Source organism: Pleurodeles waltl, chromosome 8 (assembly GCF_031143425.1).
Source record: "Pleurodeles waltl isolate 20211129_DDA chromosome 8, aPleWal1.hap1.20221129, whole genome shotgun sequence".
Lineage (NCBI taxonomy): Eukaryota > Metazoa > Chordata > Amphibia > Caudata > Salamandridae > Pleurodeles > Pleurodeles waltl.
The window spans coordinates 1387893547-1387920171 of NC_090447.1; the positions used below are offsets into that span (position 1 = coordinate 1387893547).

A 26625-nucleotide genomic window follows, 5' to 3' on the forward strand; every position below is an offset into this window, starting at 1 on the left:
GAAGAACATGAAAGGAAACCACGTCTGCTGCCTAAATCGCAACCCCAGCTGTCGCGAAGCCTCACAAAGAGAGGAGACATTAAAGTCGGTCACAGACCAAATAGTCGCAACAGTGGGAGCGTAGATGACATCATCTACATGCGCTGCCAGCGAAGACATTGGCCGACATTCTTAAGTGAGATCATGGCAATCGTCCGCTCCCCTTTGTCTCCCCAAGGACAGTGAGTCGCAAGGTGGGATGGAGGCCCGACCCTCAGGGGACCCGGGGCCTAGTGTCGCACCCCGCTAATAGGGGGACTTTCCCAAAGGCATCAAAGAGGCCAAGAAAACACAGAATGAGTAACCCACGCTATTTTGTGATATTACATAAATACAAAATTGACTTGACAACTTAAAAAAAAAAAGTTTCAAAATAAACCATACAATGCACGGACAGTTTGTGTAAATTTAGTTTATGAAAAAACGGAAACATCACAGCTACCATACTTTGAGGGCTAAGCTTCAGATATACACATAATATGCAACAGTCAAATTCGTGCATATTACAAAATATTTACAAACTGTAAAAATGTCCTTAATAACATGAGCTTATTTACATCTACAATTAACAAATGTCCAGCTTGCAAAATCGGACACAAGAACTGAATGATTACAACCTACATACAAAGTGTGACTTCCACAAAGTGACCAGGTTCACTGTCAGCAGGACAGTGATTAGCAATTAACAACTGTGGGTACCCGGAACAATGCGTCACAAGCTGTATCGGTTTAGTAGACTTCAAAGAATAAATAAGATCAACAATTCCATAAGCAGATAGTAAAAGGTACTTTGCACAGTAACTTATTTGTGGGTCACTTCACTGTGCTACTGAATATTTTAATATTATTTTTTAACTTAACAAAAATAACAACATGCTGTGATCGGTAAGCTCATCTAGTCCAGGTTTTTCCTTTGCATTCTAGTACATCTAGTCCTGAATTTATTCTTAGATAAAAAGGACAACAAGTACCAGGATGCAAAGAAAATAGTTGGGCTAGATGAGCTAATCGCACCTAAAAATTGGAAACTCGAGAGGCTTCTTGTCCAATGATCTTGTAAAATTTCTGAAATACTCAGAAGGGAACTGCAGTGAAACATTTTATTTACAACTGATGTGAAAAAATTAAAGGACAATGCTTTAAGTAACACAGATGTGAAAGCAGCAGCCATCAACAGCACTGAACGTTTTGCTGTATACTGTAGAAGAAAGTCTGTAGTAGTTAATGTCTCCTTAATACTGAAATGTGCAGAGTTCAATGTTGCAGACCATCAATTTTCATGAAACCTTTTTAGTGTGTTTATGCTTTGCTTGACAGGTTAACTCATTCCTTTGAAAGTCGCTGTACTCAATACTTGCAATCTGTCCAGCCTCAAAGGCGCAATAAAGGGGCTGTTTTAATAAGGTTTCAAAATATACTTTCTTGTAGAACTTCTACACAAACCGAAAAGAAGCAAATACTTTATATCATAATAAACCTAGAAACCTCTGACCAGTTTTCAGTGACATTCTCTTCCCCTGACAATTAAAAACCAAATCAGTAGTAAATCAATATTAGAATCTACAGATTTCTTCATGAAGAAGAAAGTATAGAAAACGCGAAGCAAACAGGTGATGCTTTCATTTTATAGACTGAAAGTGGCATACCCGAACTATACATATTAATCTCAGTAAATCTAGCTTTAAGTAGACCATTTATACATTCATGTCAGTGTCATCTACACCATTTGACAAAGATGTCAAACGTGCTTTTATTCAGTTCATTATTTAGTAGATACTAAACATACATTTTGACTCCAACAATAGTGCACTGTTATGTGACAAACCAAGCAATCTGTGGGTTTATGCTCTATTGCCTGCAACCTCTCTATGTTCCATATAGGTTGCTTTTCAAACACGTTCCCCATCAGTTTAACGTCTTAAAAAGCCTACACCACAGAAAGGATAACTGACACACGTTGCTTATTGGCTCCTAACGATATCATGAGTAAATAATTACACTTTAAACCCTACATCCATCAGGGTTTCGTGAATCTTAAATGGCCCTATCGATTGGAGTTCAACTGGCTTAGAGCACATGTTGACAAATGGAGTTCTTGTTGGCTAACAGTTTTAGTGTGGCCAAACAATACATACATTGAGTACAGCTATACTCAACTCGATTTATACTGTTCTGGTAACATATATACATACACTATATACACTGTGTGCAAAGTTTTTGAAGAGGAGAATCTATGAAGATGACCCATGCTGATGAAAGCAGACCCAGACCACAAAAAAGTGTAGACTGAGACTTAAAAATGCAATACAGGCACAGCATGCGTATTTCAATCAGAAGCTATGACTGCAAAATCTTCTGTGCTCTAAAGCGGGTCATTCACTATGTAGGCATTGCGATGCAAATGTTCAATAAATACATTAATAAATTAACCTAATAACAAGATTATATGCAACTGCGCATTTCCACACTGGATCTTTACTCCACCACCCTACAGCCTGTGTTGCTGCTTTCCAGTGGCATATAAAAACTGGTGCTACCCACTCCATCCAGGACAATGTAGTTCCTACCACCCACAATACACTGGTGGGTGAGCATCTTATGAAATGAAATCCACTATGCAGTGCTTAAAATAGAATGACACCGCTTGCCTTCTTGTACTGTATGTGTTTTGTATAAAACTTAACTCCAAAGTGTCCAAGTAGTTGTAAAGCATCAACAAATTCAGGACGCACATTCTATTTCTGCAGAGCATCTATTGGAGTCACATTTTAAAGGGACAGTGCATACATTAAAAATAAGCTGGGGACATTTCAAGAGGAATGATGCTCCAATTAGAGCACTAGAAATATGACATGGTGAAGTAAAGAAAAGCGAACACAGGGACATCAAAGAGTGCTGTAGAAGACAAAACCTTTGTAATAGTTAACCTGTGAGCCAGATCGTTCCTTTACGAGTACCTAGGTTTCACATAAGAGAAACTTTGAGAATATCCACATCCTGAGTCACAGTTTTTGTACTAGTGGAATATAGCTTTCGTATGAGCTTATAAAAAAAAAAGAAAATGCCAGCATGGTATAGCTTCCTAATTCGTAAATGTAGAACACCAACAAACTTGTATGTTTAGGAGTACTTACATTTTACAGTTGGTTTTGTACCCTGAACATGTACACTAAAGTACTCCAGAAGTCAGGAGGAATAGATTTATTTCCAGGGTGGGGCAGGAGAGCGAACGACACTATGTTTCAAGGGGCTAAAGGGGAATGAGTTTCATTGGAAAAATAATTTTCCCAGTGGAGAAATTAATGTATAAAATAATGTTTGCAAATTTAATCATGCATCGTTCTTCAACAGACATATGAGGACACTTTGTACATTTAGAGTGTTCCTGCTTTCCTTGTGATCTACGACTGTGATAGATTACAACAAACTCCTGTCTTTTTTGTGACTCCCACTGAAATTGAAACTACTCCAACTGAAGGAGTAATTCTGTCGGAGAAGGTTTCTGGCCTTTACAACCTGACTGTTGTGAATCAGAGACAATATAATTTACTTACTGTGTGTAGTTACAGTAACACCAATTACACACAGTCCGCCCCTAAGCACACCATTCCTAGGCGTCAACGCTCGCGATCCATACCTAAATTTGCTTTGTCTTTAGCGTAGGTGCAGCAATTTAATATTAAAGACCTACGCAAGGCAGAGTGTCTCTGGCCCAATCTCAAAGGACCATTTTTGAGAAAGCATCTTCAACTTTTTGCTTGTCCGCCTCTAGTACATGGTGATTCCTTTTTGGCAGTGTCAGAAAACTAGATGGTTAAATATGTATCTATACATGTGTACAATTACGTTTGCACGCACACACATTTGCTGTATTACTGCTAACACCTACATATTTAAAAATGTTATTTGGCAATACAAAAGTCAGTTGCACATGTGTACCGATGTAGAAATATTTCCAAGATCTGTACCAGAGATTATGTGCACACCAAAGTAAACACCTCGATTCAAAGTAAACAAGGAGTGTTATTACTATGCCCTGCTCATCATTGTAACTTACACCATCCCAGTGCTGCCTGTAATGGTGCCAACATTGGCAGCACGTGGAGCATGCTATAGGCTTTCCTACTTGTATCAAAAGTCAATACACCAAGGGTACGTCCCGAATCCATCCCTCCAATGATCGATCCCCCCAATCAAAGATGGAACAGATGCGTAAGTTACTGGACAGCTGATCAAAGGTAATTTTAACCAGCAGGAATATAAAAACAATATATACACCAATGTATATTTTAAAAGGCCTGTTCAATACTAGATGGTATGAGAGGTCCTAAAACCAAAAATCTAATTTTTAAGAATCGTGTGTAGCCTTCAGTGAAGGATATTAAGCGAATTAAGACCTTGTGCAGCATTTAGACTTGAAGGCAGACTAGGTTCCTATGACACTAGTGGTCTTATCCACCCGAGTAATACTCAAGCTGTCCAATAATAAGGAGGTTGAACCAAACACTTTCAGCAGAGTGAAGACAGTGCTTAGGGTCCTATCCTATGGCTTTCACGAAAGTCCACGTCCAATGAAGGAGAAGTCAACAAGAAGAATCGACGAGCCTCTGGCGAATCTTTTTATCTTCTCTAGAAGTCTGCACGTCATTGGCTGTGGATAGCTCTGCAAAGGCAAAAAGAAGAACGTGAATCAAGTTTCTGAATTAAACATTCTAAACATGACTTCTTATATAGACTCATGTTTCCACGCTTTTCGGTGAGGAATTTGATAAGCATTATAAGCTTGACAACAGACGGACGATTTAAGAAACCGGACTCTTTTTAGTTCAAAGGTCATCCCACCTTTACATTAGTTTTTCTTTGCCATTCAAGAAGAAAGATTCCTCCCTGCAGATTGGAGTCGTCAACAACTACAAATAAAAGACAGCGTTTCCTTAGTCCGACTGTTTCAAAACCACACTTTCTATTGTGAGTTGTTGCCAAAGCTTACACCGAGCCACAGCCACTCTGCTTTCACTATGACGGTACAGGAACCAGGCTCTCGCTAGCATTTTTTTTTTTTTTTTTAGCAAGCTAAGTTCCCCTGTGCGGTGTGAAAGGAAGATTACAGCAATTTAGGCAGATGTTTATATTAAACCGTTTTTATACTGCACGGGGAATTCCCAACACAGCATGTTTTATTTTCAAGCATGGAAAATCCTCGGAGGCCTGGCTCCTGTACAAGCATCATCACGGAAAGGCCTTGGTTTGAGCATGACCTGAAAACGAGCGCAAAAAACATCAGGTACAGAACTTTGTTTTCAAACAAACGTGCAAGCTGAGGCTACTAACCGTCAAAGTATTTCTTCCCTTATGCTCAACAAGGGTGTGTGGAATTTTTGCCATGGATATGCAGCTCGCCGAAATGGGACATAAATTGGTTACTACTTGGGAGGTGCATTCTGGAGCAGGAAATCTAAACAAGCATTTGCAATGTAATGGGTCTCGCGTTTGCTCGAGTTAGAGCTATTAGCGTTGTAAATTCATAACTGGACTTTTCTTGGCATATAAATTGAAAATGAAAAGTAAATCTGTTGACATAAGCGAGCTGATTCCAAGTGCCACGGCCGCCGTGAGCGTGAAAGAGACACAAAAGGAAAAAGAAGTTCACTTGCAGTCAAAAGTATGGTAAACGTGCAATTATCAATGTAACAGGGTCGGTAACAAAACCGCCCCAAGGCGGGACAGACCTAAAGCACTTACCATTGATACCAAAGGATTTTTGAAAGGCAGGCCCATGAACGAGTGATAGTGGTGGGCGTGGTTAAAAGCCCACATAGATTTCAATACGTCATGTACTGTGCGTCTGCTGTGCAGTGCTCCGATGCACACGAGGCCTCGTCGGCGCTATACGAAACTATGTAGATAAATGCAGCCAGTCAGAGATAAAACTTATGGTGTCACCCGTTGCACCGAAGAGCCAAGGAGGTGCACATTGGAGATTATATCACTAAGGTAAGAGACTAGACGAAATTAAGTGATGGACACAGTCTCACCAGGTGAACAATGGGACGAACCAGATGAAGCTGCTGAACACCTGGAAGTGTGGGCCACTGACAGACACCTAAACATCTCATCATCGAACCCTAGAATAGCGGGCAGTCTCTGACAGTGAGAGACACCTAAACGTTTCGTCGGTCGTAGAACCAGAGAATGCCTGGTAGCCTGTGACAGTGAGAAACATTTAAACGTCTCAGCCTGGAATACCTGGCAACCTGTGCCAGTGAGAGACAATTAAACGTCTCACCCTAGAATACCTGGCAGCGTGTGCCAGTGAGAGACATTTAAACGTCTCACCCCAGAGTACCTGGCAGCGTGTGAGTCACAGCCACGTAAATGGCTTGTTAAAGTAGAATCATTGGCAGCGTTTGACAGTATGAGACACGCACGTCTCAGTCGAATACATAGAAGTGTGACAGTGAGAGACACCTATCTCGCCAGTGAATCCCAGAATACCTGGTGGAATGTGAGAGACACCTAAATATTTTGCCAGAGATTCCTATAACACCCAGATGTATTTGACAAAATGAGACACCTAATTGTCTCAACCTAGGCGTCTAGAAAACTTGGCAGCATGTGACATTAGACACCTAAACGTCTTGTCATAGAACGCAGAATACCTGGAGGCGTGGGGCATTATGAGACACATAAATGTTTCATCATAGAATCCTGGAATACCTGGCAGCGTGCGACAGTCAGAGACACCTAAACTTCTTGTCATACAACCCTAGAGCACCAGCCAGCCTGTGACAGTGAGAGACACCGAAACAGCAGCGTTTGACAGTAGGAGAAACGTAAATGTCTCAGTGGAATACCTAGAAGTGTCACCTTTCACCCTTCCTCGGCAGGGATCGGAGTACCTAGGAGGTACCCCTATATGAAAAGAACATGTCAGTCTCCAGGGTCATCACATAATTTATTGGAGCTAAGGCTGTCACGTGACGTCATCACTAACTAGGCAGCACAGCACTCGAGTGCTTTTATTTTTAAAAGCTACTGTATCTTGGGAACTGTAGTCCAGGTTAATGTTAGTTGTGCAACTTGAACGAAAGCGCCCAAAAAGAGCTTGTAAAATAATCACAAATGACTAATTTCGCCCGGTGCGACACTGGGTCATAAAATAACTTTACCCATGGGCGCATGCCGTGTTTATTACATGTCAGGCAGTCTGTCAAATAAGACGCCCACGAAGACTTAAGAATGGCGCAAGGGCGTCTGTGAAGGTCTGATAATAGGTGCTACGCGTCGGAGAGGATTCAATGATAGGGGATACAAGTGCAGTCCCACAGTGTTTACGAAGCCCCGATAAAGGGCGCAACAAGGTCCGTTGAATGAGCGGAGACGGTGTCCATGACAAGTGCTTTGCATTCTGGGACTTGTAGTCCCGATTTCCAAAGAAGATAAAACAAATGCAATATGAAAACCTGGACGGGATGAACCATTATTTCACGGATCCAGGAAACTGGACAGCTACCTGAGCCTCAGTCAGCTACGATTAAAAATACAATTATTTATGTGACAGGGTCGATGTCATGCAAAGCGCTCGATTACTGCCCAGCGAGATCGCACTGCATAGGAAATAAATAGAAAAAGCAGTCCAGTAACCATACGGAAAATATGGAGCCTCATATTTTTTTCAGTAGTTTACCAGTGCTATCGAGGAGGGCTAAACACCGGAAAAGGCATGACGTATGCATGTCCTTCACCAATACAATCCAGTGAATTTTAAAAGGTAAGCCCAAGAGCCAACCAAACTCATGGGCGTGGTTAAAAGCCCACAGAGAGATTACAACAGGGTCCAGAGCGCTTGCGCCTGCTCGACCCTAAAAGCTGTAGTAATGGGCTAATCTGGAATGCTATGTACAAGGTTCTGAATGGAACTCTCCTGATCGGCAGTTGGTGCTGAGGCCGAGACAGAACGAGAAGTTTCATGGTGTGCGGGGCTATTACATGTACTGAGAATAAATTGCTTCAAACTTACTTGTTTCACGTACGTTACTACAGAATTTTGGCAACGAGGAGTAGAACAGCCCCAACAGCACCCTGCTGCTTCGTTTTAATTGCGCTGATTGCAGTTTCGTCTGAACGGCTTTCGAATTTTGGAACACTGGAGATCTGATGTGTTTTTGGGGGTCCTATGTCTGACTCTGGATATCAGTAGGTGCTGCTTTCTGCACTCTCTTCGTGGCGCCCTCCGATACTTATTGAGCGCATCACGTGCCTTCTACGCTTTCATCGCGGCGCCGTCTGGTACTTCTTAAGCGCGTCCCATGCACGAGGATTGAAGGCACACTGGAACGCACGTGCACAAGAATTCAAGGCACGCAGGCACACGCTGCAACGTGCGTGTCTACGCGACGCTATCGACCAGGATTTTAACAAAAACAAAACAAACAAAAAAAAAGACTCAACGCGATCACGACGCATGTGTTATTGTCAAGCGCGCTATCAAGGGGTTAGAGGAAAATCCCTTAATCAACTTATATGTGATGTGCAGCAACAAATAGAATAGACCTTCAGAGGAGCAGTTGATAATTACAAGGAGCAGTCAGACCTTCAGAGGAGCAGTTAATAATTACAAGGGGCAGTTACGAATAAAAATAATAATAAAAAATAAATAAGTTAAAAAATTCTTTTTTTTAAAATGGCTTCTTTGAATTTACATGCACCTCAACCTTTTCTTCAGGCTAAAGGGGAACCTGTCATGAGATGGCAAGAAAGGAAAGAATATTTTTGCAATTATTTAGACACATTTGAAGAAGATGACTTTCTGCTAAAAAAAAAAAAAAAAAAAAAATATTACTGCATTGCATTGGTCCTGGTGGTTTGAAACTGTACAATGAAATGGAAAAGAAATCTAGGAGTGATGCAGAAAGTGGAGACATGTTTACGCAAGCGTTACGATTTAGACATTCATTTCTCACCGACAATTTGTGTAGCGGTGGACAGATTTAAATTTTTTCAAAGGAAACAGTCTAAATCTGAATCTGTTGAAGAGTATGTTGCAGCTCTCAGGAATTTAGCGAAAACATGCAGATTCGGAGGATTACAAGAAGAATTCATTCGTGATCAAATAGTAATGCACACGAGTAACCCAAACATTCAAGTTAAATTGTGGGTCAATGGTGGAGCGCCGTTGAACTTACTGGGAGATGCATCAGAGCCATTGAGGAGGATATGAAAGACAATAAACTAGTTTTGTTCACCAAAGAGAAACCTAGCTGCAAAAACGACATGAAGACTGTTCGCTACAAGCAGAGGGAACAATCAGTATAGTCTTAAAAAATGCTATAGACGTGGAAGTGCTGATCAATTTGCTGATAATAAGAGGTTTCCTGCAAAAAATCAGAAATTTTCATTATGTGGTCGTATGGGACATTTTGCAAGAGTTTGCAAAAGTTCCAAAAAAGGAAATGTAAAGTATATTGAAGAAGAGAGTGATTCGGAATATCAGGAGGATAAGGATGATGAGAATGGAATCTTTTGCATAGAATATGATTTACTTGATATTGAAAAGGGAACGAATAGAAAACCTGTTTGCAAACTGTTCATGGGTGGGATTGCAGTTAAAGTAACAGTTGATTCTGGTTCTCCTTTCTCCATTATTGAAAAAAAGATTTGGATATAAAATTTCAAAGAAACGTATGCTGACTGGTTAGATAAAACAGACGTAAAAGCAAAAAGTTATACTGGGGAAAGAATTAATTTTCTAGGGTACAAAAACACAGCATTTGAATTTAAAGGAAAAAGTGCAATGAGCAAATTGTATATTTCAGAAAAAGGTCCTTCAGTTTTGGGTTGGGAAGATCAGGGAAAATTAGGTATAATTCTTAACCCAAACGGTTCTGAACCAGTGATAGCGAAGAAATTGTGCACAAGTATTCTAAAGTTTTTTCCGGTAAAGTTGGTTGTTTGAATTACTTTAGTCATGAGATAGTATTGAAAAATTATGTCAAGCCTATAGTTCATAAGGTCCGATACGTACCTTTCTCTATAAGAGATGAAGTTTTGTGTGAACTCAAGCGGCTGATGAATGAGGGTATAAACGAGCGTGTAGAGTCTGCTGAGTGGATTTCTCCTTTGGTTGTAGTAAAACATACAATTGGAAAGGTCAGATTGTGTGTTGACTTGAGGAGTTTGAATGAGAGTATAATAATTGATCAGTACCCCTTACCAAAGATAAATGAAATGTTTGCATGCACGAAGGGTATGAGTTGGTTCTCTACCCTTGACTTGAAATCTGCATATCATCAAATCAAGTTGGATCCAGAAAGCAAGAAATTAACGACTTTCATAACACCATTCGGTTGTTATCAATTCACGAGGGTACCTTTCGGACTAGCTTCTGCGGCTGCAATGTTTCAGAGAATTATGAGTGATTTATTATCTGATATAAGCGGTGTCATGTTCTTTCACGATGATGTTTTGATAATGGGAAAAACGAAAAAAAGAACATGATGAGCGGTTACATATGGTACTGGATGTGTCTGAAATGAAAGGTTTGACCGTAGAGTTTGACAAATGCAAAATTGCTTGCAGAAGCGTTAAGTATCTCGGTCATGAGATTAGTGAAGATGGCATAAAACCAAAGGAAGAATTGGTGAATGCTGTCTTGATGGCACCCGTTCCACTTATTAAGGACCAAGTGCAAGATTTTCTAGGTTTGGTGGAGTTTGTTTCGAAATTCATTAAAAAAAAAAAAAAAAAAAAAAAAAAAACAGAAAAAACTTTTGCCATAAGACAGTTACTGAAAACTAGAGTTAAATTAGTGTGGTCCAGAGATTGTCAGGAGGAATTTGATAAACTGAAGGTTGAGATTAGTAAGGCTCCTTTTCTGAAAGGTTTTGATCCTTTAAGTAAAACTTTTATCACTACTGATGCCAGTGTTAAAGGGATAGGAGTGGTTTTATCTCAAAGAAATAATGAGAATGAAGAATGGATCGTTGGTTTCGCTTTAAGATCATTGACGGAAGCGGAAGTTAAATATTCTGTAATAGAAAAAGAGATGCTAGCGTGTTCATGGAGTTTAGTACATTTCAGGCAATATATATGGGGACTCAGGGTGATTGTGAGAACCGATCACAAACCTTTAACAAAAGTTCTCACTAGCAAGGGGCTACAAAATGCTTCTCCGAGACTGGCCAGGATGTCTGTGAAACTACTGGATTTTGATTACGAAGTACAGTACATACCCGGAGCAAAGAATAGGGTAGCTGATTTTTTAAGTCGGTTACCATTACCTTGTGATCCTAAGAAAGAATGTGATGAAAGGTTTGTGGAGGATGAGCAAGTTGCTTTGTTATTTGATGAAGGACAGGATGGAGTCAACATGATTGAATGTAAAAGGGCCATGGAGGCTGACAATGAATTACAGAATGTGTTGACCTATGTGCGTTCAGGGTGGCTGAACAAAACATTCCTCAGTCAATCTGAACAGAGTTTTAGGGAAGTTCGTAATGAACTCAGTGAAGAGCAAAATATACTCTTGAGTGTGTGGCAGGTTTGTTCCTCCAAAGTTGTTACGTGCAAAGATAGTGGTAGTAAGCCATGAAGGGCATTTAGGTATTTCCAAGACCAAGGCGAGAGTGAAGAACATGTACTGGTGGCCGGGTTTGGATGTTGAGGTGGAAAGACTAGTAATAGAGTGTGTTCTGTGTGAGAATGCAGCTAAGACACGAAAAACTTTTAATCCGCCATTGATTCCTGTGTCTTGCCCAAATACGCCACAGGAAAAAATTGGTATTGACCTTATGGGACCGGTTGAAAATGTACAGGGCGAAAAGAAATATGTTATTGTAGCTATGGATGACTTTTCTAAATGGCCGGAGGTGGAGATCACAGATAACGTGCAGAGTGAGGTTGTCGTGGGGTTTCAGGATAAGTTGTTTATGAAGGAAGTTTTACCGAGGAGTGTGATCTCTGATAATGGTCCTCAATTTATCGCTGATACTTTCAAATATTTTCTACAAAGGAATGGTATAGTTCACAAATTAACTTCTGTATATCATCCAGAAGGCAATGGTTTAATTGAACGGTTTAACCGTGTATTCAAAAGTACAATACAATTGGCAGTTAGTAGTGGATTGAATTGGGAAAAAGAAGTATTCAAAATGATTTGGGCGTACAGGATAACACCCAGTAGCAGTACTGGTAAGAGTCCATTTGTTATTATGAGAGGTAGGGAACCCATGAGTAAGGAAGGTGCGTGGATTCGGGAAGGAAAGGTTTCAGAATGGTCTGTGGAAAATGTAACAAAAAAAAATTATTGGAGGCAAAAAGGATATACAAAATGAATTATGACCGGAACCAGAATGTGAAATTGGTACCCGTGAAGGTTGGAGAGTGGGTAAGAATAAAAAAAAAAAGGGTAAGGTACGCAAGGGTGAAAGTAAATTTAGTGAACCATTGGAAGTTACAGAGTTATTTTGTAATTCGGCACGATTGAGTGATGGGAAGGTGTGGCATCGGAGTTGTTTGGCCAAATGTAAGAATGCGTGTGATGGAGGCAGATTGAGGAATTATGATTGGATGGATGATACTTGGGAAGGAAATATTATTGGAAGAGAAGTGGGGAGTAGTGAAGCGAGAAGAGAGAATGAAGCGAGAACTGAGAGTGAGAACAGAGGCATTAATTCAGGAGGCAGGATGGGAAGGTTTGGAAGGAATATCAGAACACCAATGAACCTGAGAGATTGTGTACATTGATAATGCTAGAGGTTATACTGAGTAACATATTAATAGTACTAGGAGTTGTTGTAGTAAAATGTATTATCATTAATAGCGTTACGAGTTGTTGTAGTGAAATGCATTATCTTTAATAGAATTACTGTGTTTGTATTATATTTATATGTATAAAAACAAAAATGTTTCAGAGGGAAGATGTGTAGTAATGGGCTAATCTGAAATGTTATGTACAAGGTTCTGAATGGAAATCTCCTGATCGGCAGTCGGAGCTGAGGCCGAGACAGGACGAGACGTTTCATGGTGTGCAGGGCTATTACAGGTACTGAGAATAAATTGCTTCAAACTTACTTGTTTCACGTACGTTACTACAAAAGCGAAAGTTGTACTGCTCCCACAGTGTTGGATTGCTTGGGTAAAGGCGCCAAAAGACCATGCCAGGCATTGTAGATGGGTGACGAGGGTGCAGTGGGGCTACTTAGCCCTTCGCAAAATTGTGGGTTTTTTTTGCTTTTTTTTAAACTAGACACTCTGCATATGTCCCATGTTTTTATTAAACAAATGGTGACCCATTTGCCTTCCTAATGTCGCACACCTCTGGTATAACACCTAAGTCACACTTAGGGGAATAAACACCTTAATTAGAATGATGTGGCTAGAAGCTGTTGTACTTCACAACTGAAAACTTGATAATACGTTCCCATAGAAGCACTCTACATATTGGAACACCACACAAAACTGAGGAACTTGGGAATGATCATGGACACCCATTCTCCCTTTGTTCCATAAGGTGATCAAGTGACCAAATCCTCATTCTTCACCATTAAAATTTTGTGTTACATTTTCCACATATTGGCTTCAAAGAGAAGGTACAGCCTACCATCCCCTTGGTACTCTCCTGCCAGTGGGCTGCTAAGACTTCGGGCCACACTTTTCGCGCTCTTCTGGCCCCAGTAGATCCAGAATGTGCTCATCAGACAGACTCTACAGCTCAGCATCTGGGTTCACACCACCCCAACCCTACAAGCTCTCCGCCTGCTGTCTGCAGCAAGATGAATTTCCTTAAAGGCTGAGCATAGCAAATGAAACCATCCATCACACAGGACTGATATTCTTACAAGAAAAACAAACGTCAGCCAAAAAAGTATCCTCACATTCACACTGAACCAACCTTAAGTTCAGAAAGCCTTGTTTCAAGCAGCAGGAGTAAAGAATTTCCAATACTAATTATTCCAAAACAACAGACCCAAAATTCAGGCTCATCACACAAGCTGAAACAGTTCGCTCATCCATCAGACAGTAGGGTTAAGGTTTGCCCTTACAAGCGCAGCTCCATCTATTGTACACCCTTCCGACTGGTTCTGGGTGATACCATCGTTTTCCAAAACATTTTCAGCAAAATTCACTTTTCAAGATCATCTTTTACAAGAACACCGTTTTTTCCATGTAGTGTATTATACTGACCAAATTTCGTTTTATGAATTTCGATCTTCTGGTTGACAGCAAGAAGCTATCCTCAAGGGTACCAACGTTTCTTAAGATAAAGCTTTACCCACTTGGGTTATATAGTTTGCATATGATCAAGCTAAATGAGGATCATCGAATGTTCAACATGAGTTATATTTGCACGTCTAAAAAGAAATTAAAAGTGAAAGAGGACTTCAATATAAAATAAGAAAAATGTGTACTAAAATAGCAAGAATTTTGAGAGACGGATGTTTACGGTATTATGAAACTGTGATCTTGAGGTGGGTCAGCGATTGTGCAGGTTGTATTTATTATTTACACATAAGCTCTAGAGAAAGAAATATTGTGGTGAATTACAATGAAATACTAAAATGCATTCTGTAACGGCAGGTTTGAAGCAGGCACTTATTATTGATGTCTGTTTTCACTGTTGTTTTGATAGTGTTTTTTCACTATCTATGAAAGGTGTATATCTATGTCATTTTGACAAGGCAACACCAACCACAACTAAGTCTCGAATATTGAGCCAAAGCACTTTGGTTTTTCTGAACAATTAATTAATTCACTTTTTTTTATAAAAAGAAAAGCATTTGGGTCAAAATGAGTCAGTGGTCTCTGGTGGTGTGAATAAACATTATAGTATTGATTGTTCTGCCGTCATGTTTATTATTTTTTTGTTATTTTATTTAGGGGTGGGGTACTAGCCACCCAACTTCCTCTTAATTTATATATGATTTTGCTTTTATATTGTTTATCTGTTTTTGGGGGTCTTGACCCCACAAACCTCCCTTAAGCCCTTTTATGTTTTAAATACACATGTATCTTACCTCTTTCTACACCTATATATATCATTTAGCCTTCCAAAATATTCATAATATAGGTTTAAAATTAAGCACAAATGTTCTCAAGTGAAAGTTAATACATTTTACTTTGTGAAAAAGTGTTGCCTAATTACAACAGCATATCTCAAGCTAAGCCTCCTTTCTTGTGCAACAGAATGCAATGATTAATTTGCTCTAAGATATTATAGTAGCATATGTTTTTGAAAAGTAATTTTTGTAAAAGATGTTTTGGATAACAATATTGTCACATGCTACCATCTGGGTTACAACTTATACAAGTGCAGCTACAACTTTGCAGTGACATAACTGCAGCACATCCTACGAGCCTCAAGCAAAAAACTCAACACTTGCCACGCAGGCCATGCAGTGCTTGGGTCCAGACCAGTGGTTTGACTGTTACACCAACCCTACAATGCGCTTGAACCGTATTACAGAGGAGATTTATGGCAATAACGGACAACTTATTTTTCAAAGTCAACAGCAATCTGCTGATGTTAGTAATCTGTTCAGAGAATTCACCATTAGGTAAAGCGTAAACACAAAATATCTCCCTTGAATTGCATAGCTGGCTTCACGTAACATGTATACCTCCAGTGCAAAGGTTTCATGTATTACTGGCAGATAACGAAGCATGAGATAAATGGAATGTGGCACCAAATATAATCGATAATAAAAGCGGTTTCGTGTAATGTGCTGATGTCATGGATTCTACCCATTTTGGCGCTTGACAACACTCTTACTAAAAACCCAACAGTTATTACTTTTTTTTTTTTACTACCTTGATATTTGGGGATTAGAACCTTTTTGAGATAGGCTTTGGATAGATTGTTTGCCAACTAACAGACTCTGACAGAGTGTTTCCGATGCCATGGGTTTGTATTTTTTGCACTTTCAACTGGTAATTGTAGTTATGCTGGAATTATTAGTCCCCAGCGTAACTGCAATGGTCCACTCAGTAGCAAATTTGAAGCCCTGATTTGTGTAGACAACTCCATGAGCAACTTGTTTTAGGTGTTTAGAAGTCATGAGCAGAGAGGCTGGAAGTATGTTCTCTTTGGTTACAACAAAAAGTCAAGGACCACAGAAAGAATGCCACTTGCGTAAGTCAAAAGTGTATGTTACCTACTGTCAGATCTTCTGTGCAGCATACCAATAACACTGAGGACTTTAAATCATCAGATTACGATAGTATGGATCTAGTATGTGGAGGGCAAGAGGCAGAATTCTTCTGGCTTTTCAAAATTAACTATTTAATACTTCTGACATTTGGGGTTAAGATATTTAGTTCATGCACCGAATTTCCTTCCATGAAAGTCACATGGACCAACACAAGGGGCACGGGTTTCACAGCAATGGTCTCCAATGCAGAACCTATCTTTAGATAGAGTATTCTTGAGCTGTTCCTTTGGACAGGAAGGCTTGAGAACTTTTCAAGTGTTGAGAACGCCACCTGAAGAAACATCTGGCCAGGAGCAACCATGCTGCAGAGGCTTGCATGAGCCATGTAGGGAGACAGTTGTAGTTTCAATGTACCCTTGCTCTCTATAAGGTAGTCTGTCAGCAACAGCCCATGTGTGGGGGACGTAGACGAGATTAAGGCGCACTCAGGTGCCACAAGGCGGGCTCAGGAGCTTATTTGGTAGCTAGAAAGCGATTCACCACAGAATCTTGGAAGGTGGCATGCAGCAGCGCAGGAAGGAATGAGGGGAAATGGTTTTGGCTCTCTGTGGAAGCCCTCAGGGAAAGGAAGGTCGCCAACATAACTAAGTTGTGGTGGAGTGGGTGAGCAGTCAAGAGACCTCCTGAATCAGTGTTGTGATAGGAATGCAGAGGTTTTATAGAAGCACTATGGGTATTTTGAGTTTAGCTTATTATACACTCTACCACAACCCAGGGAGGGTGTTTTAAAATGTTGTCATACAAGAACTAGAAATTGTTTTATTAAGTGCCTTTGGAAAAAAAATATTAAAGACCGAATGAACCATGGATATTAGGACCCTATGTTCACGGTCATCACCTTTCTGCAGTGCTTAAAAACGTTCATGGACATTTACCAGGACAAACCCTTGGTGTGGAGCTCTTTCCGGCTACACCACCTACTAGTGTAATGTTACGAGTGTACGGAAGAAAAGAATAGAGGTATAGAACCAATTGCCAGTCAAAACAGGTCTGGTTTTACCCTTGTTTTTTTATAGCTAATCTTTTCATCATTTTCATGTATTATAGAACCAAAACTAAACATGCAATTCCTGAACAATAAGTTCTGGTGGCGATTAGTTATTAGCAGATCAACACATGTTGGGGTTGCAGATCTTGCACCAAATAATCAGTTAGTTCGATTTAAGATGCACCCATACTGACAAAGTTGTTTAATTTAATTTACTTTGTCATTATTTGGAAGTGCTCTCACCAGCAACCCAGATTTTATGATATTTACACAGACTTACCCGGGCCTTGTAAATTGTTTCTCCTGTAAATGGGCCGTGGACTGGGTCCTTCCCATGTTCTTGAGCTGCACGCTATGTAGGTACAGTTGAATCCACCGCAGTCTGGTCGTTAGTGTCAGAGTTTGTGGAACTCTTAACATCTCTTTCCAGTTTGCTTTGTCAAGCTTTGCTAAGTCTTACTTCCATTTGTACCCCAAATCATGTAAAGTACTAGGAGTATTTTATATTAGTGTTTTTTTTTTTTTTTTTTTCGAAGATAGCTCCCTGCTCCAGGCATCTCAATAAGATCCTGGCTTTAAAGAGGCTAACTCTTCTAGAATCTGGGGGCAAAAGGATTTCCTTCAAGTGCATGCCTGAGTTGCAGGTACTTTGCAAAATTGCAGTTTATGTAATTGGAACTCCACTTGTAGTGTGGTAAAACTCTTAGGGCCTCATTATGAGGATGGCGGTCACAGGACCACCAGCCTCGCGGTGGCCGTCTGACCTCCACATTACAAGTTTGGCAGGCGGACTCACCTAAAGACTGCAGTCGCCACCAGGAACATTGTTCCAGACGTGGTGACGGCGGTCTTGGTTGCAGTCAGCCAGGGTTGAGCTGAACTCAGCACCTCCTGGCTGAATACAACCTTGTTTTCCACCAGCCTTTTCATGGCGGTTTCCCTACCATGAAAAGGGCTGGCGGAGAACAAGTGCTGCAGGTTGCTCAGCCCAGCACCATTGGAAAGCGCACTGTTTGCTTTGCAAACAGTCCGCATTTCGAGGGTGCTGGTTGGCCCCCTCTGTGCTACGAGATAACACTCGGCAAGTAACTCTTGTAACACTGTTCCTGCCGATCTGACCGGCAGTAACACTCTAGTTCAATGTTTACACCCGTCGGCCCAGTGGAAACCTAGTAATAGGACTGAGGTTGGCCATGGCGGTGGCGTCCTCCCTGCAAGTTTGACAGTTCTGTGGTTGGGACCACCAGACTCGTAATGAACCCTTTAATGTGATCTCCCACGTCATACATTGCCTATTGTAGAGATCCCTGTATTATGTTTCAGCCTCGTTTGCCCGTGGTTAACTGAGCAATTATATAAATAGGGAGGGCCCCTGGGAGATGAAAAGCTCTGAGAGATACAGGAAAAAGCCTGAATCCAATTAGTCTGCGGTGTCTCCCTCCTGAGTGGGGCTGCTCTAATTACTGTCTGGTGTCATATTTATTTACTTTTACAAATCTACTTAACTTTTGCCAATTCTTTCAACTCCACATGCACCCTCGGGCATGTTATTGGTGTCTAAATGGTCATTGATTTCAGTTGACATTAATTTAACAAGCAAAATTGCTTTTTGTCCATTGGAAGTGTGCACGTTGTCTAATATCCAAAAATCCATATGCCGAAACTAGAGAAACCATCTGCATCTGATCAACAGAAACCTTCACTAGACAGTAATGGCAGAAACAAATGATGGCCATTAAAAGGACATAAAAACAAGATGTGCTAGTGATCGGCTGGGCAACTTATACGAAAAAAAACGAAGAAGCCTGTAAGGTCAGCACTTTAACAGTTACCGGAATTCTAGCTGATATTCGTGGCAAAGAGTAAATCGTGACAAAGAGTAAAATTCTATATCAGGAATATAATACTTAAGTCCTCAAGCCATAGGTGTAGGTCACATAACACCACTGGGGCAAAGGAAGATTACCAGTCCATTTCCACACGCTCTGCATAGGTGATCGACAATGAACAGTACTGCAGCATTCTGCCCTCTAGGATGCTAGCAACTTTGCACAGTAGCTTTCAGAACTTCAGTAACCAAATAAGGAGAAAGGAGATGCACTACTGCAGTTTACCACTGTAGAGGCTAACGACACCTTCTGTAGTGTAGAATGAGTTTGAAGGAGTAAAAGCTAGGGGTGTAACAGAGACATACATTAATAGAACTCGTAGGCTTAGTGGTTCAATTTGCTATTCTATTACAATGCATAGAAGACCAACACTTCTTGGCAGCCTCCTTCACCACTGTTACACTTCATCTTACAACTTACCTTTCAGCTCAGTTTCATTTTCACAAGCTGTTCCAATTTTCTGCTCAATGTTATTAAGTTTGCCATCCACGGTATCTGTCTTTACCGTTCCTAAACTGGTTAGCATTTGCACTGTGTCAAATATCTGTCCGCTACCTTTAATATTCTCTAGAACCTTGAGGCATTTGTAGGATTTAAGTTCACTGATGTTTTCTTCAAGGTACAGGAGAAAAATACTCAAGTCATCGTAAAACTCCGATTGGAACTGAAGTACATCGAATGTAGGTAGAATTTCATATGCTTTAAGCACATCAGACTTCTTCCTGTACGGCTTAAATATGGTATAGAGGACCAAAGGCATCAGAAGCACATACACTATTAAGTTAATATAGCTGAGAAGCTGGAAGACTCCAACTGCAATAAGTTTGCATTGAATTAATGCAGGCAGCGAGGTGTCATTCTTTAAAATCCCAGATCTGATGTTGCAGGTGAATTCATCAGTCAAGGAGAACACACTGATGTAATATCCCAAGTAGATGCATGCCAGCAGGATGACGAAGAATGTCAGCGATCGGCAGAAGAGATACTTGATTATTAGATTCCGGGTGCCTTTCTTCGTCTTCAGATACTGCTCCACCAGGGGATATTTAAAGTGGCTTTCTGAGATCTCCCATAAACTAAAGAAATAAGAAAATAAACAATTATACAGGGATACGCAATTCTCATTTGGTACGACATGGACACATTTGTGAGATTTAGTAATGCTAGTATGTCAATTTATTTTTTTATAAGAACCCGTTAGTTCAGTTTTCAATACAGTCGTGCAAAGCATGAAAATAATAAAACTATATATATATCAGAAGTCAACAAAGTAAGTATTATTATTTAACGGTGTACATGACTTATTAAAGAGACATCATCAGGATTATTAGCATTATTGAGAAATTTATCGAGCACTACTGTTACCTATACCGCAAACAAAATTAACGCTGCAAATGACCCAGAATATGTAAAACCAGTTTTTAAAGTCTTTCTAAATGCTAACTAATATGTGGATTGCTGTGATGGAGGTTGGCCTTTGCGCAGGTGGGTAGTCCTAACTGAGAAGCCTCTGCCTCCTGCCCAATCTAGCCTTTACTTTGAAATAAAACCAGATTTGCATCCGTGAAATTCAGAGAACGTCTTGGTATGTACCGTTCAAACTGCTGGAGATACAATGGGCCCGATTCATGGACGGCCTGATACATACAGCAAAGCGCTTTAAACAGCTTCCTCTTAGGCAAAAGCAGCCAGTGCAAAGCACCAAGGATGCCCTACACAGAAGATCATCATGGGCGTGGCAAGGCTAGTCCGGCAGTAGCGGCTGGAATACAATAAAGCAGTTTCACAAAATAGCCTGGTCAACCTGAAATAAAGAATTACATCAATCCAGACTTCTTAGGATTGTCGCCTGTACTACCAAAGTAGGAGTATGAGCGGCAGTATTTCGCGTAGAAGGCGCAAAAAAGAAAAGCAGGACGATGACAGTTTATTTACATGGCTAATTATTCATACATCATCGTCCACACGGAAACCCAAATTCCAAAATGAGGCCAAAATGGAAGGCATACAGTCTCCAAACATCGGCCAAAAATCGGACAGAAAATTTTGTAAACACCTCTAGAGAGAACGAATGATTTCCGTGTTATCTCCATTGAATTTCAAGGCGTTTTCAGGGTAGCCAGGAAAAGATCTTCTTCATACATGAGCAAAGGCGTCAAAGGGATGAAACACTGTGCAGTAAACTGATATAATCAACGGTTGGTCATCCGCACAGTTCATGAACTTTAGAAACACCCCCCTTTCTCCCCCAAAAAAGAAGATCTAATCTGCTGTGCCAAGCAGTCAGGCTCAGGGCAGATGACTGGGCAACACCTGGACCCAAGACTTAGAATTCTGACTGAAAAGGTGGGAGATGAGCTGCCTAGCAGGTTTTCTAAGTAAGACCGGTTCAAAGCTTTTCCTCTGATGCAGGGATCTGCCCGGCTTGAAGAAAAGATGGTATAGGGCACTGTATCGAAAACGGAAGTCATCCAATACCGAGACTCAGGCACTGTCAGTGCCATGGAAAGGACAAAAGTCATACTGAGTAGAGTACAACAGCTGATGACAGCTGTCTGTTAAAATGTTTTCCCATGAGGAATCATCAATGCCTTTTTCCACTTTTTTTTTCTTCATCTGCTGGTAACAAAGCTTCTGACAAAGATTTTGTAAAAATAGCCAGAAGTGGATTAGCCAAAGAAAGGCACATTTCACTTAAAATCCTAGGAGGGACAGAATCCAAAGGGAACCCCAGAGAGATGGATTTAGCAGTTTCTAAGAATTATTCCAGGTGCAGCTGGTTAGAACAGCATTTCGAATTTTCAAAGTCTCACAAACACCTTTCTAGCTTCGATCAAAAAAACAACTGTTCGGCTGCCACGGGTTTTAGTATTTTTTTTCGTCAAAAAAGTGTTAGCTTATCACAGGGGTGGTGGGAATGTTCAAAAGACTGTCCCAAACAAAGTAGGCTGGCTCGTTGGTAAAAATCTTTTTTGAAGCATATGAGGCACTCATATTGTAAGCTCTAAGGGTTTCTTTTCGGTTCAATTTTAGCTCAGGAGAAAACGTAAAAAGACAAAAAAGACAATGCAACCATAAAACCCACAGAAAGCTAACCATGTATCACCATATCTTACAATTTGCAGAGTTTATAACCCAACTTTCATAAACTTGGCTTGCCCTGTCAAATCCAAAATCCAATCTGTTTTTTTAGGAAGCTATGGTCACTGTCAACTGCTTCTGGATGTGGGACTGATGTGGCTTCATTCTATGACAGGTCTCTGCTGTAGGATATGACCGTATGTCAAAGTATCAGAAGTATAGATTCTAGAGGAGTAAAGCACGATAGCTTGTAAACTTTATCTCCATTATCAGGAGGAAGCTTGTGTATGGATTAGTGGAACCATGGGGGTCCAGAGGTCAGACTGGTTGGCTCTATGTAGTCTCATCCGAACTTAAGGTGGTTGAGAAATTCTATAAAAAAAAGTCAAACTGGGGATTGTAGGCCTAATCTGTTGCCTGGTACTGTATGGGTACGTCGAAATTCGGATAGGGTGACCAACGAAGGGCAAGATGGAGTAGAGAGAGCACGGAATATATAACTCAGTGCTGCAATATCAGGCGGAAGGAGCATGTGTAATAGAACCTGGGGAGGAATCGAAGGACCGCATGGGGTGCCTGTCTTAGCAGAAGGCATGGACAAACTCTGAACTACTTAACCCACAATTATATTACCATGTACCCAATTTGTTTTGATAAACCGAGGAGCAAGTGCTTTTAGTGAAATGCAGATAAACCTCAGAAATGTGTGACTGGAAGGTTCCATTTAACTATCAGTTTTTAACATAGAGTTAACCCCACTTTGAGAAAGTTATTGCATCTATTGACAACTATTCTTTGGTGCTGAAACAGGCCCACTGCACTCGCAATGCTCTCGCGATATTCTGCGGGATACAAGTACAAGTCTGTTGTCTAGTCTGAACCTCCATCAAAGGTCTGATAAAGGCTACTACAACTGTAGCAGGAGACTATTACAGACTCTTAAGGCTCCTAGAAAACAGAAAAATAAATGTGCTCTTTGGACCATGCATTACAAAGGAAGGTGAAGGTGTAGTTGGCAGGAAAACAAGAAACTCAGGGATGAGGTGCTTTACACTTAAGAAGATTTAAGCCAGATCATGATGCGTTGTTTGAGGACTAAAAACTGAATTTGTTTATGACCTGATCAGTTGTCGTATTACAATTTCCAATTCTGTGTTGTTTCCAGCGGAGTGATGCCTGTTCAGCAGTTATTTCGAAATACAACGGGGTATTGTCTGTGTGTTGGTGGATTCTTATATTTGAGCTCCCAAGAAATGCTCAGCGAGGTTCCAGTATAAACTGAAAAGAATAGGAGTACAGAAAATAGCATAGACACAGCCGCCATCCTGGCATGACTTAGATATATACTTTTAAAAAAGTCATGCATAGAACGATGTGAGGAATTATCCCTCCTTGTCCATTAAGGATATTGGGTATTAAGGAGTGTACCTTGACAACTATGGCAAATGTATAGAAATCTAGAAGGATGTGGAGACCAGCTTGTTTTGTGCAGCATGGATACTTACTTGAAAGGTGGTGTTTATCCTGCCTGTATGGAAGCCTCACTGATACCCCCCAATATTTTTGTTCTCTGTATTTTTTTTAGAAGAAAGTGGGTTGGGTACTTGTCTTATGATCTCAATAGGTTTTAAAGAGGTTGCTTGCTTCATCTATTTGGTGCTGATGGTTTGACCTGACTAATGATACTTCTTGTTGTTTATGGAACACAGGTTGCACCTCAAGAGGTGTTTTTTAGCATTACTTTCTCTGTTGTAGAAGTAAGGATTTTATTTCCATGTTTAGGGTTTATTAAAACCTACATACATGCTCAATGTTTTACTTTTTCACTTCAAGGGAAATGGATCTAGCTCATTTTTTACACTATTCTGGGACTAGAGTGAGGGGCTCTTACCACCAAGGCTGTCGACCCTCAAGCCAATGTCTTAGTTACTGGCCCCCATCGCCTTGCTCTAGGTCACCTGTGCTTTAACAGTTGTGATATAAAACGTGAGATCCAATGACTCTTGAGTGGAACTCTGAATATTTTGCTTTATAAACCGTAACTCAGGTCTCCGTTTGAAAATCGTCACGCGTGTACCTGACTTAACTGTGAAATTAAGACAGTCTACCACGTACAAACTTGTAGAGTTAACAAAAATATTAGGCACAGCCCCACGATGAATCTGAATACGGTACAAGAACTAATGTAAACTCGGGAAGCCACTGACATGGTTTACGTTTTCATTAGAAACACCTGTGGAAACAAGCAGTGTATTCATTTAAAATGAGACGTTTCAAAACACTATGCAATGTTAAACTTACATCTCCAAAAGAAGATAAAGCGTAAAATCGTACCTCTGAGCAAGGTTCTCGATTACAGGAGAGATGCTGCCTCCGTCCCTCTTGTCACCTCCCTGGAGGGTGTTGGCAGCTTTGATGGCCCGGTTGTAGGCCTTGTCCAGCTCTTCCATAATGAATTTCAAGTCCGCGGAAAGATGTGGAGCAGCACTAAAGCGCCAAATCAGAGATGGGAGGTACAAGAGGATGGCCACAAAGAGAAGAATGTATGGAAAGAACTGTAAGGAGGAAGAAACAAGAGTGATCATTTGAAACAGGCTCCAGATAGAAGTAAAATTCAACCACTTTACTAAGGGCACTTATTTGATAGTTTGTTGTCTACTTGTATCCTATTCAACCATACTTCTGTAGTCCTGGTCCTATAGTCTTCCTCAGGCTTACTTACAGGACAAGCCTTGGATTGTAAGGATTGCAGTGAAACTCACGCTCTGCCACTAAAAATTAGGCATAGGCATCCCCAACCAGTCTCCACAGCCCTTAGGGCTTTACTACCTAAGCTCCATTGCCCCACTACATTAATGACTTATGCCTGTAAACATGCAGAAGGGAAGGTGAGTTGATGGTATACCACAAGGGTGCTGAACAAACAACAGTACAAGAGTTATACAATGAGTATTTTAATCTTATTTTCTGCATTTTAGCTCTCTGTCCCGAACTATCAGACAGGCAGGGCCGTCCTTTAGGGCGGAGGGACCACCCCCCTCCCACCTTTTGCCCCTCATGAAGAGTGCCGGTCAGTCTGAACAAAGGTCAGCCTGACAGACACTCTTTTGCACAGACTCCTGGCTGCCGGAGCTGAACTCTGCTGGGCTGAAGAGGTCAGAGCTCCTGTGGGCGTGACCTCCTCGGCTCAGCAAAGGTGCCTCGAGGCCCTCCCACGGGTGACGAGGGAAGCGTCACCCATTGACTTCGACCTGGCGCTTCAGGTTTCAGCCCTGAAGCGCCCAGGGCGAGTGTCAACCAGGGACACCTTGTCACAGAGTGGGGAGGGGTCAGCAGTCTCACTGACCCCATCCCACTCTGTGACGAAGATGGGACTGCTGCCTTCCCTCGCTGGCTGACCTAAGGGAAGGCAGCAGTGCCAACCCTCCTGGGAACTCCGAGGCTGAAGGTAAGTGTGTGTGTGATCTTTTTAAATGACTGGTGCGTGTGTGTGTGTGTATGTTTGAATGTTGATGAGTGTTGTTAATGGATGCGCGATGGGTGCATGTGTGTGTGAAAGAAAGAGTGTGCTTCCCGCCCGCCAACCCCCCCTCCTAAAAGTGCCGGCCGCCACTGCTATCAAACATTTTTCTAAGCATGAAAACACTGTAGCCAGAACGTAGATGAGGTCTTGCCAGATACGTTTTAACTGTGGTCTGACTGGGGGCCGTGGTTTGACACCTATGGTGCAGGACATGTTTTGAGCGGCTCCCTGGCCGGGCACCGCCATCGGAAACCATCCTGCCTTTAACCAATGCTTCAGGCCCGACTGACCAGCACCAGAAGATCCCCTAAGTTGCTGGGGCCCCGTTACTGTGGCCATGACTGCTGCCAATTTCTACCTACAATTGCCCCTTTTAGCGACTGGTGCATCCCCTCTCAACATGGCACCTACTCTTGCACTCAGCGTGGGGGCAGGCATGCACAGGAGATGCACCCCTTCATGACTTATGGCTCAGACAAATGTGAGGGAAGGAACTGGATGGTGCCAAACTGCTGCTGCCACACATTATTAATCATGGCCTCAAGCTTGCTGTGCAGCCCAACCATTGTGCTGCCTGGGAGAGGAGGGGCTGTGGGCTTGTCGGGCACTTACGGGTGAGCTTGCTGCCACAATCTCTGAACAGGCAGGCACTATGCTGACAGAGGCACACTCCCTGGGGCTGAGAGCGCTGCCCCCATTTGGCTGCTGACTACGGGCCCTTCGTCCAGGGGCGGTCTACCTTTTCTGAGAGTTGGTTCAGGGCCCGGCTAGTGGATCGGTCTGCTGCAACCCAACTGCAATCTGCATCGTCTACACAGCGTATCGGACAGCTTGCTGAGGTTGCCCTATCTGATGCCTCCAGTGCAACGCTTCTACTAAAACCCACCATCAGAACTG

General features: G+C 41.4%; 1 protein-coding gene across 1 annotated transcript in view; it reads right to left on the minus strand.

Moving 5' to 3' along the window:
* Positions 1-431: 431 nt before the first annotated feature.
* Positions 432-26625, minus strand: part of LOC138248661 (pannexin-1-like) — a 153397-nt gene continuing 127203 nt past the window's right edge. The window contains exons 3-5 of the mRNA XM_069202430.1: positions 24540-24760; positions 19545-20200; positions 432-4702 (exon numbers count right to left, since the gene is read on the minus strand). Coding sequence (XP_069058531.1) covers positions 4623-4702; positions 19545-20200; positions 24540-24760 — 957 coding nt within the window. The 3' untranslated portion in view covers positions 432-4622. The remainder of the gene's footprint in view (positions 4703-19544; positions 20201-24539; positions 24761-26625) is intronic.